The 18,033-nt window shown below is 38.7% G+C and overlaps 2 protein-coding genes and 2 pseudogenes across 2 annotated transcripts; all 4 read right to left on the reverse strand.

Moving 5' to 3' along the window:
• Positions 1 to 288: 288 nt before the first annotated feature.
• Positions 289 to 1,437, reverse strand: LOC120200088 (putative F-box protein At5g55150). The gene has a single exon (XM_039201010.1). The coding sequence runs from the start codon at positions 1,387 to 1,389 to the stop codon at positions 289 to 291; it is 1,101 nt and encodes a 366-aa protein (XP_039056941.1). The 5' UTR covers positions 1,390 to 1,437.
• Positions 1,438 to 2,881: 1,444 nt separating this feature from the next.
• LOC120200089 lies at positions 2,882 to 4,740 on the reverse strand (annotated as a pseudogene).
• Positions 4,741 to 5,192: 452 nt separating this feature from the next.
• Positions 5,193 to 7,518, reverse strand: LOC120200241 (rac-like GTP-binding protein ARAC11). The gene is made up of 8 exons (XM_039201140.1): positions 7,417 to 7,518; positions 7,070 to 7,295; positions 6,535 to 6,622; positions 6,320 to 6,429; positions 6,147 to 6,210; positions 5,846 to 5,910; positions 5,666 to 5,731; positions 5,193 to 5,585 (listed from the first exon to the last, which is right to left on the reverse strand). The coding sequence occupies exons 2-8, from the start codon at positions 7,166 to 7,168 to the stop codon at positions 5,484 to 5,486; spliced, it is 594 nt and encodes a 197-aa protein (XP_039057071.1). The 5' UTR covers positions 7,169 to 7,295; positions 7,417 to 7,518; the 3' UTR covers positions 5,193 to 5,483.
• A 598-nt stretch (positions 7,519 to 8,116) lies between these two features.
• Positions 8,117 to 10,439, reverse strand: LOC120200242 (annotated as a pseudogene).
• Between the last annotated feature and the right edge of the window lie 7,594 nt (positions 10,440 to 18,033).

Here is an 18,033-nt window from a genome sequence, read left to right on the forward strand (position 1 = left end):
AGATCTTATCTTATTTTCGTGTCATCTTATCTTATCTTCGTAGTAACTTTGACACGAATTCCTTCAACCGTTACACTTCCATCAAAGGCCACGTCCATACACTTGTTCTTTATGAAATATATAATCACACCAATTGTTCCTTATGATATATTATAGTATTATAAATAATTACATGTAGATTTGAATAAAAATTTAAATAAATATATTTGATTTAATTAAAATATATAATTCGACTTAAAGATAAAACATTGAATGATAAAACGACACTCGTAAACTCGATAATCATCGTTAATATGTGGGAATGAACCAAACCGGTGGGGACCAAATCACTGATTCTAAATCACTGCTTTGCTTAGGCAAATCTTGGAAGCTCCCATTGCTCAAATTGAACACACTTATTTCAGGACCATACGCCATCTTCCTCCGTCGCCACACCATGTTCTTGTGCGTAAAATATATGCAGTCACCACCATATCCACGCAATTTACTGCACAAGCATACGTTCCATCCCAAAAACAATGCATCTTCGCCGGTAGATACTATTCGATGCCATTCTCGACTACTCGTGTCGAGCTTGAAGACCCTGAACCCCAGAGTCTCGTAGTGAATTCCGTTGATTGAGACAATGCGTTGTACCATTAATAGCCCACCAGAAGATTCAACTAGATAGAGCCTGGATGGATTGGATGATAAGAACCTGCGTTTGCGTTTAAGACTAGACGGAACTAATTCCCAAACCTTCGGGGACTGGTTTTGGATGTCGCAAACAACGAGACTCCCGCTGCCGTTCACGGTGTATATCTGGTCTCCATGAAAGATGAAATCAGAGTAGCCTCCATGGTGGATCAATGTCCATTGTCTGTCCCTACGTTTACAATACGCCAAACTTCCACGATCACCGTATATAGCCACGGCCACGAAATTGTTCGATTGAGGACTTGATGAAAACGATACCTTGTCTAGGATGTAATCACGCAGGGTACAAGTATCAGGGCGGAATTTCCTTAGATCGGGAAGTTCGATTATTGGTGGAAGCATCTCATGAACCCCCGTGAGTGGATTGATGACATAAATAGAACTGCCCTCTATGCTGACTACCCAACCATGACAAGATCCTCGAAACAACATTCCTGTTCCTCGAGGATAGGAGAATCGAAGACGATGGACTTTCTTCTCGAAGGGGTCAATGAAGCCGAAGGGCGTTCTACTGCCTGTCTGGGTTTCGCTTTTAAGTGGCACTAATAGCCCCGGCATTGAACCAGTCATCTCCGGTAAGGCAGACCTCCATGAAGAGCACACGCATCTGCATCTAACTTGATCTTTATAAGATAGAATTTTGTCATCAATGCTCCTCATCAAATCTGCCGGAAGATCAGACCACACAGCCATTGTTTGTTCTACCCGCTGCTTTTATGACGAACTTGAATAAAATCTAACGAGTCTTAAAGGTGAAAAACAAAGTTAATTACATGTACAGAAATCTTATATCTAATTTAAATATTCGAATTAAAGTACAAGAGATGGAAGAAACAAATAAGCTGCATACCACAGATGGAGGGGGAAACATACCTGGGAGCTATGAGTTTTGAAACAAATACGAAACCCTAAATACAACCTCGGTATATATATATATATATATATGAGCTAAATAGGAAACCCTAAATACAACCTCGGTATATATATAGTCGAGCTAAGGTGCAAGATGAACACTTGTAGGGCAAGGATTGTTGAAGTCTGAAATTACCCTAAACGCCTCACATTATGGGTCAGAGAATTATGGATCCAATAAAGCACCAAACTTTGGATCCAATATAACAAAATCAGTTCAAGTATATAACCAAATCAACTTGATTAAACCAACCAACCCTGGATCCACCTTAGTCCGGGACAGAACTAGGTGGATGTGGGAGGGGTCCTAAACCCTCAAAACTTATCTGGTTTAATTATTTTGTTGGTTCCTACCAGATTTGAAGATAATTAAATTAAATTCAAGCTAACAAAAGTAAACCTTGACTCCAAACATTCTTGTTTAATTAGTTTTCAAGTCCCTATCAATCTCATAGTCAATCAAATTAAGCCTAATCCATTTTTTGTTTAGATACTTATTACATCCATTTAAAATTTAAAATTAGAGTATTAAACCCTCACCCTTTCCATGAAATCTCCAAATTATTAATGGGACATTATGGTAATGAAAAAAAAGTCACATTTGGGGAGTAAATTACCAAATTACAAATCATTATTCAAGTTAGATTTTGGGGTTATTATAGGAAGAGGAAAACGAATGCAATAAATGTGTACACCCATGCGCAGATAAGAAATCTTTGAATTTCCAAAGTCGAGTCTTAATTCCTCTGATTCCAATGATATCGACTTCATAAAGTGGCGGGTATACATTACATGAGACGATCGATTCACAACAAGACAAATCAGGGACGTACACAAATATTATATGTTACGAGGCATTTTAGAAGATAAAACATATTATCAATAAAAATACAAAAAAATAATTAAAATATATACTAATTTAATAATTTAAAAATTTTAGGGACATCAACAGTCAGCCGTCCCCTCGATCCATCCCTGAGGCAAACACAAACCAAGTATATCGTGTTTTTATGTGTAACTTGTTCCGACACCGTAATCTGTAAACTTACATGCATGTGGCACAACATATTTTCCATTGACAAGTAATTGTTTAATATCAAACTGTTAATCACGACAGTCCGAGTGAAAAAATCTAGCACATTTCTTTGCACCAAACCATGATATTATGCAAGAAATTGGTAAGTTAGCCACCAGGGCCAATGAGGCATGTATTATAAATCCAGTTTCTTTTTGGCACAAAAAAAAATCAAGAGTAAATATTTTTTTTTTTAAAAAAGAAAAAATAGGTCACATTAGCTCTCGTCGTCACACCTTGATGGGCTCGTATTTTTCGCATACCGCTCCACCTTTCTGTTTTTGAAACTCTATATAACTGAGTGTGCTGGCAAAGAAATCATCTGCTGCTGGATCCAGTGTGCTAGAGTCACTATGCATCTCAGTTGTTATCAATTCAATCAGACTCTGGATCACAGCGACATTGATCTGGGGGTTCCCCTTCTCAAAGAAATAAAGATACCTACCAACACAACGAGGTTCGAATTTCCGTCGTAAATGATTAGGACAGTATTTTAACAAACCAAATATAAGTTCTTTGCAATCAGGGTTTGCAGGGATGTACTTGTTCAGTATCTCAACAAAGAGAATGACTGATCCAGTGCTACCTCGTGCTGCATTCGACATTTGTTGAGCAGCATTTGCAATTCTCAGTGCCCGCTTAAGGCAAAGCAAGACCCTATTCAAAAGCAAAGAAAAGTGGAAAATCAACAAAACCACATCCAGATGCGATAGAAGCACCTGATGGGATGCACATGCACATAACACGATGTAGACATGAAATTACGAACATAAAGGTCAACCTTACCTCTCTCCATCTCTCACGCTATCCTGACATCAACCCAGAAGAGATGCGAGCATGCATAAACAGCTCTGCACTGATCAGGCTTCTTCAAAAGTTTTGCAGAGTACTGCTCAAATACAAAGGTTCGAGTCATAGATTAAAAGATGCTAAACTGCTTTCTAGACAACTGACATTATAGAAAGATTACCCCTGTAGCCTTGTGAGTTAAAGTATCCCTATTTTCAACACCAAAGACATGCATCCTTTGCAGCGTTCCAATTATCAAATGTAGTGCAGTAATCTGTGCTCTTGAGTCCTATAAAAGCAATTATTAGCAAAAATCAACCAGTAATTCCCATGTTTTATCAGAAATACGCATGTAAGTTGAATATGCTCCATAACAAGGCATATTAATACTCTGGTTGCAACCAACTTACTGAAATCTCTTCTTCGTATAAAATGTATGCTTGTGTGAAAAATTCAATTGCCACGGGTTCCAAATCACAGTCATTAGCAGCCTGATCAATAAAAATCCATTGTAAATATTATTACAATTTTGTTATTATCTAATTTGTGATTTGTAAATATATACGAGGTCCAAATACCTCAGCACACTGCAGATACAACTGTAGTGCCAACTCAGGAGCCGGAATGTTAGAGAGAGTTTCAATAGTTTAAACAGTTTGAAAGTTAGTTGTACTTACAATCTAGGCAATATATTGCCAGCATGTTGTACTAGCTCATACAGATCGACAATAGAGCAACCCCGCCTTGTCTCTTCCTTAAAAAACATCTCCACCTTCCTCAATTCATCAAATGCTCGCATATCTGAACCATCAACCAAAAACTCAAAATCTCAGTTGAAAACGAAATCTACCACCAATCAGTTCATGAATCTAATACAAAATCGAGATCAGATTTGGAGAGAAGAGCTAACATAATAAGTAGTATTTGTGAGGGGAAAGACTTGAGGTTCGAAGTTCTGATAACATCTGAGCAGAGTACTTCAAAGCATCTCTGAGATTGTTCGAATCCTAACAAAATCACAAATTGTGCCAAATTTTCACTAACTTGCAAAAAGCTAGGGATTCTACGGTTAAAATAAGTAACAATCTCAAAGCAAGCAAGGATTGTCCCTGATAATCTCACTTTCCCTTCAACCAAGTAAGGCGTACAACAAAAATAAATGAGAAGAGAGTTACCAAAGCGCGATGCATGTAGAAAGCGTTCTGTTGGAGGCCGGCGATGCCGGCGGCGAGCCATTTCTCTTCGTCTTCGACTCCGTCCGCGATCATCTTTACGGTCCCTATTGCTCTGATCTTTTCTGAATCCTAATTTGCTCGTTTTCTCTTACTAGGAGACGCTTCTTAATTGTTGTCGAGGTCATTTTGACCTGTTTCGTGAGCCAAACGCCATTCAAGTCTCACCTTCGCTCGAAGTGATCCTGTGCTACGCATTTCTATGTTGTACTCTGATCACGGCCTTTCATTTTTCTAGATGTCTAATACGATCGGATTTACACCGTCCCTTTTTTGGTTATGCTCACAATTCGTATTTTTTTCAGGTCTAATTACAAATGTCATCCCTTTATTTTATGAAAATTATAAAATTAGTCTTTTTACTTTAATTTGTAAAAAAATGATCATCATACTTTATAAAAACAAAAATTACTCTGATTTAACTTAGAAATTAATAGTTCAGTAACTTATATCTACATAAAACTAGAAACAACAATGTTGCAAGAAACTAAGCACAAGTAAACAAGCCTTTTTAAAAGCAATACATCAATAATATTGCAATTGTCTCTGCAACTTCCTAACCGGGATGTTCCAGTGGCATTAATACAGAAGCATATCGAAAACGATTCGAAAGAACGATGACATCCATGTACTTTGTTTCAACAATACGATAACACAACAGTTGCAATACAGTAATACGCTACACCAACAGATACTTCACAGAGATCCGGGATTGTCAGTCACGAGAGAGACTATACTCCGGGGGATTCTAGTAATCTTTTCACATTTTCTTTTTCCAGTTACAATATGGAGCAGGCCTTCTGTGCTTTGCTCTTCTTTTTCTTTTGCTTGGGTGGTTGAAGAACAACTCTGATGGCTGCATCAAAAACTGCCTTCACATTCTGCGGAGAAGTCAATGAATCCCTTAAAAACAAAGCATATTCCCTTGTATGAATGACCATATTTACGAAACAATGCATACCTCCTGTGTTTTTGAACTGCATTCGATATAAGCAGGTGAACCAATCTGCTTCCTCAGTTCTTCTCCCTTACAGATTCAGAAGGAAAAAAGGGAAGGAAAGGTAAGGATTAGATAGTTGCAAATCATAGAAGTCCAAGTCCATACAATGGGAAAAATCTGAACTAAAGCAAAATCCTTTACCTGGGCCGTAGAAATGGGTACAGCTCCAGGATGATCGATAAAGAACTGCTTATCATCCCGAAGATCTGGTTCATTTGGAAAAACACGAAAAAGAAAATGAACATTATCCATGTGTGGATCATTGGATTGTTCATAATGATCTAGCATAAAGCCAGAAGCAAAAATTATTCTAATACTAAAAGCCTAATCTAACCATGGCATCAATGTCTAAAGTCTAAAACTTCACAATTGAGAGCATTGTTTGGAAGTAGCTATTTGAACGAAAATTATAGAAGCTAAAGCACTTGATGTTTTAACTTACCAAGCTTAGTTCCAACAAGAATTATTGGAACACCAGGGGCATAATGTTTTAACTCTGGAATCCACTGGAAACACGCCAAGCACATGATTATCATCAAGAAATAAATTTAAAGTCAAGGTACAAACCACTTCTCTGTGTTTGAATTTGGAAATTAAAAAAAAACTACATCTAACCTTTTTGGAGACATTTTCATAACTGGCCTTGCTAATGAGAGAAAATGTCAATATGAACACATCCGCCCCACGGTAACTCAGAGGTCTTAATCTGTTATAATCTTCCTGTCCTGTAGCCCAAAATTGCAAACTTAAACCCTTATTTCTAGTCTCCACAATGGTTCTAACAATGAGATTGAGGTAAAAAGAACGCAAAAGGTCCATGTCCAAAGTACCTGCAGTATCCCACAACCCCAGATTCACAGTACTCCCATTGACAACAACATTAGCACTGAAATTGTCAAAAACAGTGGGCACATAGTCCTGTTTACCACCACAATTAAAATGCAAGACAAAGTGTAAAAGCATTCTTATGTTTATCAAGACCAAATATACAAAGACAGGATCAAAAAATGGCCTGAAACTTTGCAATTGAAACATTTAAGTGTTTTTTCATGTTTGTTTATTAAATTACGCATTGTCATAATTTCCCCTTTCCTTCAAGTTGCTCTGTAAAATTTCAGTAAATGGTATTCCATAAAGGCCTATAATTTTAATAAGCTTTTCCTAAACTGAATTCACTGATAAAATCAGCTCAAAAAACACTAAAACTAGTCTTTAACCGGAAAATCCTCGTAAAAATCATATTGGGCAGCAAATCAGCAACTTCGAAAATTAAACCCCAAAAAAACCCTACTTTCACTTCACCAGTTCATAAAATTTCCTCATGCTAAAAAAGCACTTTAAAAGAGAAGAAGAAGAGACAATTACAGTAGGAAAAGTGTTGCTTGTGTAAGAAATCAGCAAACAAGTTTTACCAACGGCACCATCACCAACAGTCACGCACTTTATAAACCTGGCAGCACTCATTTTCTTTTCTTTCCTTTTTTTCACTCAAGCGAAAAGAACAGCCTCGGATCTTAACACCTGAGGACAAAGCTTGAACCCGCTAATGAAAACTCAACAAGATTACTACTTTTCTTCTTCAACCAGTCACCTGCGTCCACCAGTTAGGTAATAACACTTAAAGAAATACAAAGAAAGGGTCGAAGGGAATCAATGTTGAAATTAAAGAAAATGGATTGAAACCAAAAGAGGAAAATGGAGAATCAGCTAACCCTAGAAAAAAGGGAAAGTTTTCCTGGAATTTTTTGAGTTTGTTTTCGTTCTTTGAATGCTTGGAACGGGAAATTATACCGTTTGAAAGCGTTCGCTGAGCGAACCGGTCTTAGCCAACTAATAATATCTTTCCCCATTTCTATTTTTGCATCCTTTTTTAAGTTACTGTACAGCAGATCAGATCCGGGCCGGGTGTTTTGCGACATTAGGATTCTAAATCACAGCGTGAAGGAAACGGGTTTCATACAAAAGTTTTTTTTGGGGTAATCTACTTATTTGGTCACCTATATATTCTCATGTTTTTGTTTTGGTCACTTAACTGTCTTATTTTTCAAATAAAATTATATTTAACGTTGCATTTTATTTTTTTTATAATCACCCGTCATTAATTTTTCAGGTCGATCCATCGAGGAAATATATATTTTTAAAGCAATTAAGTGATGGTAAAAACTGATTTCTTGATTCAAAAGGCAGAGAACAAAACAAGGTATACAATTCCTACTTGACCGGAAATCTCCTACTTCCTATACCATATCGAAAATCACATGTGCATCACTTCTCCGGAGTCTGGTATCGAAAATCACCAGTGCACCGCTTCTATGGAGTCCAGACTCCGATCCGAGTTCCGAACAAGGTGGCATTAATGTACCAAACCAGGTATCCATTCCGAGGTATAACCATTTTGTTTTCCAGTAAGCCTCTCAAGGGAGTATTCTCTTCACATCATGGTCCTCACCAATGGCCTTGGCCTGGTTGTAGACAGATTCAAATGCTTGCATACATACACTCGAAAACCCTACCATTGCCTGGAAGACGTGGGGAAACCCCATCTGGAGGTTATTTAAAGTCATCGCCCTCGTCACGCTCACCAACTTCTCGTGTTTATTCTTCTCCTCCGCTGCCTTGGCTCTCAGCATTTCCACCTTTGTTCGTTTTTCTGTAACCGGGTATTTGCTCATTTCAGGCATGGAAAAGGAGCCATGCTTGCTTTCAAGTGATCTAAGCTTGGCTACCTTCTTCTCGAATTCTTTACTCGTCGAATCAGCCTTCTTCTTTTGTTTATGCTTTTGTGCTTGTTGTATCACAATGGTGTGGATTACGGTCAAGAAGCTCTTGATTCCTTCGGATGCTACCTTATCTGGAATTCTGTCGACTGCAAGATGCCACCTTCACAAAACGAGTAAATTTTCGATTCTTCGCTGTTTCTTAAAAGGGGGTCTTTGCTGAACTGGAACAGACTAAGCCGGAGCCAGCCCGCCAGGGACTGAATGTAGTCCCGTTGAGCCTTGACTAAGTTGCAGAAAGAAGAATGCCACTGCTGGACTTCGAACTCGAGCTGTAGAGTCGATTGCCTGTGAACCTCGGCTGTTGGCTCGTTAGAAGGTATAAACTTAAGGTATTTAAGCTGCTGAACTATGTGCGTGTGAACTTGGTGGATCTCATACATGCTTCTCCACATGCACATCAATCTGCACAACAAGCAAAAGAAATAACATCATGAGTACCTATTTCTATGCAGATTACAAGAATCAAGGGTCCCGAGAAATTTCCTTTTTTTACTCGATCTGATGCAAGACATTCAGATGCAAACTCGGCAGGACTCAAACCGGAACGAGTACACGAAGCAGAATGATAAATAAGCAGGACTAACCCTTTTACAAGGTCCAAGAGTTGCGGATAAAGCTCAGACTCTCTTAATTGGATGATTTCTGTTGATATAGTCTTAATGGCCTGTGAAGCAACCATCATTTGGGATTCTAATTTTTCAATCTCTTTCTTAGTCTTCTCAGTCTTCACATACTCGGCTCTCTTCAACTCCAGCTTCCTCAACCGGACCACCCTCTTCTCATGCTCCATCTTTATAGTCTCAGCATTCTAAACAAAATCACCAAAAACAAAAAATCACTCTTTTGCCTACAAAAATGTTAGATCATTCTTCACATATGGACAAAATATATACCTTGACCTCTTGGTATAATTTCTTCTCCCAAGCATACAATCTCTCTATGGTAGAAGAATGGCTTCTGCTAAGGACAGTGCCATAGTTATGCCCTTTGCCTACAACAAGGAACGATCGAATAACCAGGATGAAATGAAAAAAACAAACAGAAAAGGAGAGAGAGACATTTAAGTCATTTACTTTGAGCAGGGAAATTGGGACTTGAAACTTCTAATAGCAACGAGAGCTGGCTACCAGCATCAGCAGCTTTGAGAAAATACTCATCAACCTCTTTCACGATCTCCACCAATTCTTTACTGTTTCTCGACACCACCATAGCAAGCTCACTTTCAGTATCTTTCGTGAACCCAGTCACCGCAGAAGGGGGAGCCGCCATGCTCACAGCCCTGATTGTTGGAGTTGTAGCTGTGACCACCGCCTCAGACACTGACGTGGCGGCCTCCCATTCATCCTCCGTGGCTAACCGTGACTCCGTAGCTGGAACAAACGGATCCCAGAAGTCCCAGTTACTGGACTGGGGTGGAGGAGGCGGCGGCGGCCGAAGAACAACGGAGGCGATGGTAGAAGATGTCCAAGTGTCTGAACCAGGACTCATCGGCGGCGGAGGTGTATGGTTGTGGTGGTTGTAGAGGCGGGGAGTAGTAGTTTCATTGTTGGAAAATTGAAGGAGAGCAGAGCCTGTACCTCGTAAAGAGCGCAGATACATAGAATGTGAAGAAGCAAGAGCTTGTCGAGCTTTAACCAACTGCTTCATGTACCGCTTTCTCGCCTTGGAACGCGAAACAATCTCTTCTCTGTCGATCCTCGAGTACCAACACCCCATTTTTCTTCCTCAGATCAACTCTTTTTTTCCTCCGGAAATTTTGAAGCAACTTAACAAAACAGTAGAAGAAAAAAGAAAAGAAATGACTAGTAAATTATTTACTTATTAGTCAAAATATCTGTTACTTTCACCACTGCAACTTTCACCAATGGAGGCTCATTCATCTTCAAAGGAACCATTTTTCACAGAAAAAAAGCTTCTTTTTTTCCCCTTCTGGGTTTGTTTCTTTCCTCAAGTTAAACACTTCACTACTCTGAACATAAAAACGTTAGGTTACTATATTTCGGTTTTAATGACGAAGCTAGCCTCCTGGAATGCACTTTCCCCTGTTTTGCCTGTAATTAAAATATTACTGCAAAATACCGCTTGAATCTGCAAATGCACTTTCCTCAGGAAAGGAGGCCAAGCTGGGATTTCGAAATTTCGAGGGTGTTGTCGTAGTCCGTACGGATTGAAGGTTTTAGTTTTTAGATTGAATTCTGGTCCATCAAAAATTTGATTAGACTTGATTTGTTATCATCTGTAATTGTACTGATCTTGGTGTATTGACTTTTGTTTGAAAAAACTTGTTCAATGATTAAACATTTAAGTATACTCGATCATTTATCTTTCTATATAATACATAGATAACGACATTAGTCAACATTAATTTATTCAAGATGTTGGTGGAGGATGGACTGACTTGGATCAAATTTGATGAGTATCTTTAAACATTTAAGTATACTCGATCATTTATCTTTCTATATAATACATAGATAACGACATTAGTCAACATTAATTTATTCAAGATGTTGGTGGAGGATGGACTGACTTGGATCAAATTTGATGAGTATCTTATCAAAAGAACCAAAACTTGCTGGCAGACTTAATATGACCATAACCATCCACATGTTAACTCTAAATCAGACACACGAGCATCATGCTTTGCGCTAAGAAAAGAAACCCTATATAATTAATTCCGAGCAAATGCAATCAATTATTGCAAGCATCATTAAGTAATTAGTGTACTACCGCTGCTGCAAAAGACTACCTTAATCTGCAGTTAACTTTCTTAGTTGTGTCCTCACCCTAATGCTTTCTCTTCGAAAGAAGTAAAAACCCCTTAATTATTTTCCATTTCAAAAGTCATTTCTTAATTTTGGAATATTAGTTAGATCTATCCATAAGTCGGGTAGTCGGTCCGACCCGGTCGAGTCCGGATCGGACCGACACTAGACTGTTCATGGGTAGATAAAAAACTTCGTAAGACAGAAAGATTTGTTATATTTTGAAGGACAAGCCAAAGGAGCTATTTATGCAAACCTTGCTTTACTCTTATTGGCTTATATTCATGCAATCTGTTATCTTGTCCACAGACAATTTATCAGGTACATCGATAGTGTATCAAATATAAACATGTATCTACTTCCCATTACTTACGGCGAGCGTACCAGAACGGTCCATTCTCGAATGAATGCTTATTACAAATCTGCCGTGGATGCATAATCATTCAAATGATACAATTTGAGTGAAGGAGCTTTGAGATTACAGTTGCTTCACTCAGAAAACAGGGCAGCCTTTAACTATGGTTCCTTGGGCGGTTGGGCAAGAAGCCAAAGGACGATGATCTGAACCACCACCCCACCAACTAAGGGTAACATGCTCCATCCCTAAGCATAAGTAAAGCAATACACCCATGAAGGCCAATCCGGCTACTCCACCAGCTACGATAATATCTAAAAGCAATAAAACCAGAGGCAAATGCAATAATAACCCAACTGGTGTGGTTGACAGCAGTGGCTGGCGACATGTCGAGTGTTGCACCAAAGAGTACAGGAAAAGTAATAAGTTTTAGAGAAAATAACTTCAGTAACCGAAAATACCTTATAATATACGATTTTAACTATTTTTTTTGGATTTGCGAAAATAACCAACAAATTCATAACGCGAACTCTAATTTCGCAACACAGTTTCTAAATTCGCAATGCGATTCTTCAAATTCACAACGCTAATTACCGATATAGGTAAACACAACTATTCGCAACTCTCGCAACGCGATTCTCAAATTCGCAACGCTAATTACCGATATAGGTAAACACAACTATTCGCAACTCAGTTTTCAAATTCACAACGCGAATTTCGTTTTCGCAACGAGATTTTTTACTAATCAAAATTCTACGTGTGACCACCATATTAAACTAAAAAAATCTTCTAATCATATTGAACTAATTGTGATTAGTTACTCACTTTTAAAATTGACAAAGATCAAATTATTATTTACTCACGATTTTTTCTTGAAGAGGTGAGATTTTACATTTCGCAACATGAATTTGTCAAATTCGCAACTCAGTTTTCAAATTGTCAAATTCGGATTTTTTACCGGATTTTTTCCACCTAGTTTACCTATATCGGTAATTTAGTTGAAAAATTGGTTGCGAATTTGAAAACTGCGTTGCGAATAGTTGTGTTTACCTATATTGGTAATTAGCGTTGCGAATTTGGAGAATCGCGTTACGAATTTGGAAATTGGAGTTCGCGTTGCGAATTTGTTGGATATTTTCACAAATCCAAAAAAAATTGATTAAAATCGTATATTATAAGGCATTTTCGATCCGAAGTTATTTTCTCAAAGTTTTATCCATGGCTTGTTTGGGAAGGCCTTGGATACAAGCCAAACAAGGACAGGAGCTGTGGCCCCAACTAAGAAGAACCAGTTTATGTTCGAGTAGTAGCCAAGATTGCCAAAGATTCTTCGAGGTCCTATCAGGCCCCAGATAATCGAGGCATCGTAAAACACATGATCACTGGGACAAGTCCACGGGCTGCCCGATGGAAGCAAATCTGTTGCATATGTCTGAAACCGTATCCATAAACCACCACGCTGTTCTGAGATGTGCTAATGCAGCTATTATTGTACCACCCACTTGATAAGAATATCATACCATGAGAGGATGAATGGACAAAGCTATCTACAAGAGAAAACATCTTAAAAAGAGCAGCTTTTCGCCCCTTGTTCTTAATAACGAAAAGTATCAAGAAGAGGTGAACCTGAGCTATGAACATGGATCTCGGAGGAATCTTCATGTAGTGGCCAAGTTCGAAGTCTTGCAATGTTGTTAAATTTGGGTTAATTTCCACCAATAATAATTCACCTTGAAAACTATTATCTAGGTGACTAGTGTGAAAACAATTGTACTAAAAATCACCCCAAGGTAGATTCCCAGGAAAGAGGAGGGGTCACAATGGTCCCTCTTAAACCCCACTTTTCTTAGACAGAACTACCAAGACAAGTAATTTTAATAGGATAATAATTAACAACAACTATACCCGACAATAGCTATTAAATAGACATAAAAGAGAACACCAAAATATTTCACTAATAGAGTAAATATTACAAAGAGAGAAAGAATACAAATAGCCTTTAAAATAGAAGAAGGCTTATATATGTGGGATGATTAACTAAGGAGGAGGAGGGCTTTATTTATAACAAAAGAATTTCTCCTCCTCCTTATACACAACCAATGTGGGACTTTTGCCAAAAACCAACAAATCTCCACCTTGGCAAATTCCACACACATCTCTAAAAAAACAATATTTTAATTTGTAACAATATTGACCAAGTCTAAACAATGTTTAAACTTGACCGCAGTTACCACTTTTGTCAACATATCAGCATGATTCTCAGTGGTCCGAATCTTCTGGATTATGTCCACCTTCTAGAATCTCTCGTACAAAGTGATCGAACATCGATGTGCTTCGTCCTTGCATGGTAAACCTGGTTCTTTGCTAAATGAATAGCACTCTGACTGTCACAGTGCACTTTGATGTGCTTTTGTTCCATTCCTAATTCACCAAGCAACCCTTGAAGCCAAATTGTCTCCTTCACAGCCTCTGTAACTGACATATACTCTGCCTCTGTAGTAGACAAAGCCACTGTTGACTGTAAGGTGGACTTCCAACTGACTGGTGCCTTTGCAAATGTAAACACATAACCAGTAGTTGATTGACGCTTGTCCAAATCACCTGTATAGTCTGAATCACAATACCCAAATACACTGACCATCTTGTTTGTCCTGCTGAAGACCAAACCAACATCTACGGTGTTCAGAATATACCGCATAATCCATTTCACAGCTTGCCAATGCTCCTTTCCAGGATCATGCATATACCTGCTCACAACCCCAATTGCCTGTGAAATATCGGGTCTCGTACACACCATTGCATACATCAAGCTACCAACAACACTTGCATACGGAACCTTTGACATGTATTCCCGTTCTACATCATCCTTAGGTGATATGGATGCACCGAGCTTGAAATGAGGAGCAAGAGGTGTACTAACTGGTTTTGACATCTCATTTATGCCAAAAACGTTTTAGTACTTCCTCAGATATTCTTTCTGAGACAAACAAGCCTCCCCAATTTCTTATCCCTTGATACCTCCATGCCTAGAATCTTCTTCGCTTCACCAAGATCCTTCATCTCAAACTCCCTGTTCAATTGATTCTTTAGTTTCGCAATTTCTGTCTGACTCCTGGAAGCTATCAGCATATCATCAACATAAAGAAGAAGATATATATAGGATCCGTCTTCTAGCTCGCGTAAATACACACAATGATCATATTTGCTTCTTGTGTACTTCTGCCCTATCATAAACTTGTCAAATCATTTGTACCACTGCCTTGGAGATTGCTTCAATCCGTACAACGATTTTTCTAATTTGCACACCATCTCTTCTTTTTCAGCAACTTTGAATCCATCGACTGAGTCATGTTGATTTTCATCCAAGTCTCCATGTAAAAATGCAGTTTTACATCCATCTGAACTAGTTCCAAATCCAACTGCGCTACCAAGCCAACAAAATTCTGATGGAGGAATATTTACATTGGAGAAAATACTTCATTATAATCAACTCCCTCCGTTGAGCGTAGCCTTTAGCCACCAATCTTGCTTTGTAGCGGATGTTATTTTGTCAGGAAATCCATCTTTGCATATACCCACTTGCACCCAAATGCCCTCTTTCCCTTCGGAAGACTAGCTAGTTTCCAGTCTGATTCTTTTGAAGGGATTGCATTTCTTCATTCATGGCGATCCTCCACTTTTTATGTTATGAACTTTGAACTGCTTCATTAAAAATGGTAGGAACGTCATCAATTGCAATTGGTGATACAAAAGAGACCATATCAGCATAACGAGCAGGTTGTCTAATGGTCATCTTTCCCTTTCTGAGTACAATTGATTCATGTTGCTGTGGAGGTTCTTGGGTCTGAACCTCTTCTTCATCTGACTCTTCTTCTACCATAGAAGAGTCAACATCAGTTTCTTTACTGGTTGGGACAAATTTGCTTCCTTCAAACTCCACTTGTTTGGGAGTTTCATCTGTCTGCTCCAATTTTTCTGAAGTCACCTTTCTCAACATGATAGATTCATCAAAGGTAACATCCCTGCTGAAGATTATTTTCTTTGTTTCTGGACACCAAAGACGATAGCCTTTCACACCAGAGGTGATCCCCATAAAGATCGCCTTCTTGCTCTTGGATCCAGCTTGACTCCTTAACATGGTAGTATGCAGTGGAACCAAACATGTAAGGAATCATAATCTGTAGCAGTTATCCAAACCATTTTCTAATGGTGTTTTACCACCAATAGCAGTCGATGGTAAGCGGTTGACAAGGTGACAAGCATAGACCAAAGCCTCAGCCCAAAATTCTTTGCCTAACCCAGCATTAGACAACATAAACCAAACCTTCTCCACTAATGTCCGGTTCATATGCTCTGCCACCCCATTCTGTTGTGGTGTACCTCTGACAGTGAAGTGCCTAACATACCTTCCTCTTCACAGACTTTCAGAAATGGATCATTTTTGTACTCTCCACCATTATTGTACGGAGACGTTTGATTTTTCTGCCTGTTTGAGTCTCATATCTTTTTCCATTAAGGAAAAATCCTAGCACCTCATCCTTTGTCTTCATTGGATACACCCAAACTCTCCGGGGAAAATCATCAAAAGGTGATAATAGTGTGTTCCTCCTAATGAAGTTGTCTTGGAAGGCCCCCATATATGAATGAACATAATCCAAAATACCTTTAGTATCATGGATTGTTGTTCCAAATTTCACCCTCGTCTTCTTCCCTTTGATGCAATGCTCACAAAAAGCTAATTTGCAAGCCCGAGCACCCTTCATAATCTTTGATTATCAGTAATTTCAAGGATTTTCACCAACATGCCCAAGGTCATGCCATAACCTGGTTTGACTCTGTTCATCAGTAGAAGCTGCCACTGCTGCTGTCTCAACAATTGATTACCAGAAAGTAATACATTGTTTCTTTTTCGGATTCCCTTCATTATCCAGTGCACATCAGTAGAAGCTGCCATGCTGCTGTCTCAACAATTGTATTACCCAAAAGTAATACATTGTTTCTTTTCGGATTCCCTTCATTACACCAGTGCACCAGAGATAATCCTCATAACCCATCTTTTTCCCTCACTAAACCTTTGACTCTAAGGTTCCCACAGAGATGAGATTTCTCATTAAATCTGGTACATAATAGACACCTTTTAAGGTTCTGATTGATCCATCCTGATTCCTCAAGCGAATTGAACCAATCCCAAGTGTCAAGAGGGGAATTATTGTTGTGTAGACAATTCCACATTTTAGTTCTTTAAAATCAAAGAACCATTCTCTATTGGGGGTCATATGGTGGCTACAAGCTGAATCTAACAGCCATGAACTGGAACAGCTGGTTGATGGGTAGCAGCGAATGCGAAATCTGAATCTCATCATCATACTCGACCACATTGATTCTGAGACAGCCTTCCCCTTTCAGGTTTGCCTTTATTCTTTAGCCTGAGACATTCTTTCTTCAATGCCCTTTTTCTCGACAAAAGACAACATTCATCTTTGCCAATCTGGACTTTGACTTCGATCTCCCTCTGCTTCCTTTATTCTGACTCTTGGAACGGCCTCTAACAACAAGAGCTTCTGCTTCGACACTTGTGTTTTCTTGTTTGTCTTCTTTCTCAATTCATAACTATACAAGGCAGCAGTTACTTCACTGAGAGACACATCAACCTTCCCATGAAGTAGAGTAGTTTCAAGATACTCAAACTCATCAGGAAGTGATCCTATCAACATCAGAGCCAGATCTTCTTCAAAGTCACGTTCATATTCATCAGATCAGTCACCAGCTGATTAAAGCTAGTAATGTGATCATTCATAGTGGTACCTGGTACATAGTTGAAGCGGAACAATCTCTTTTCATGTAGAGTTTGTTCTGACCGCTTTTCTTCAAAAATTTCTCCTCCAGTTGCCTTACATAATTTACTTGCAGAAGTTTCCTTAGAAAATGCATACTTTACTCTAGAAAGACACGATCGAATAGTCCCTGCCATTCTATTGATCCTCTTCCATTCTTTCTCCTCAACATCATCTGGTTTCTCTCTTCAATAGCAATGTCTAGACCATGCTGAAATAGGGCATCTAGAACCTCGCTTTGCCACATGCCGAAATGACCGGTGCCATCAAAAATCTCCACTGCAAATCTAACATTTGTCACAGCATTTCTTGCTAAAATTGAAGATGAAGAAGCGTCTGCCATTTCTGCTACAAATTCTATGTAATAGCTGCCAATGCGGAATGTCAATTATCCCAAGGAAATTTTTTTAATGTGGAAGATCAGCCTAAGCTGCAACCCAAAGAGCATACTAAAATAAACAAGAGCTTGATACAATTGTTGTGAAATTGGGTTAATTTCCACAATAACAATTTACCTTGAAAACTATTATCTAGGTGACTAGTGTGAAAACAATTGTACTAAAATCACCCCAGGTAGATTCCCAGGAAAGAGGAGGGG

This window comes from Hibiscus syriacus, unplaced genomic scaffold (assembly GCF_006381635.1).
Source record: "Hibiscus syriacus cultivar Baekdansim isolate YM2019G1 unplaced genomic scaffold, ASM638163v2 tig00005929_pilon, whole genome shotgun sequence".
Taxonomy (NCBI): Eukaryota; Viridiplantae; Streptophyta; class Magnoliopsida; order Malvales; family Malvaceae; genus Hibiscus; species Hibiscus syriacus.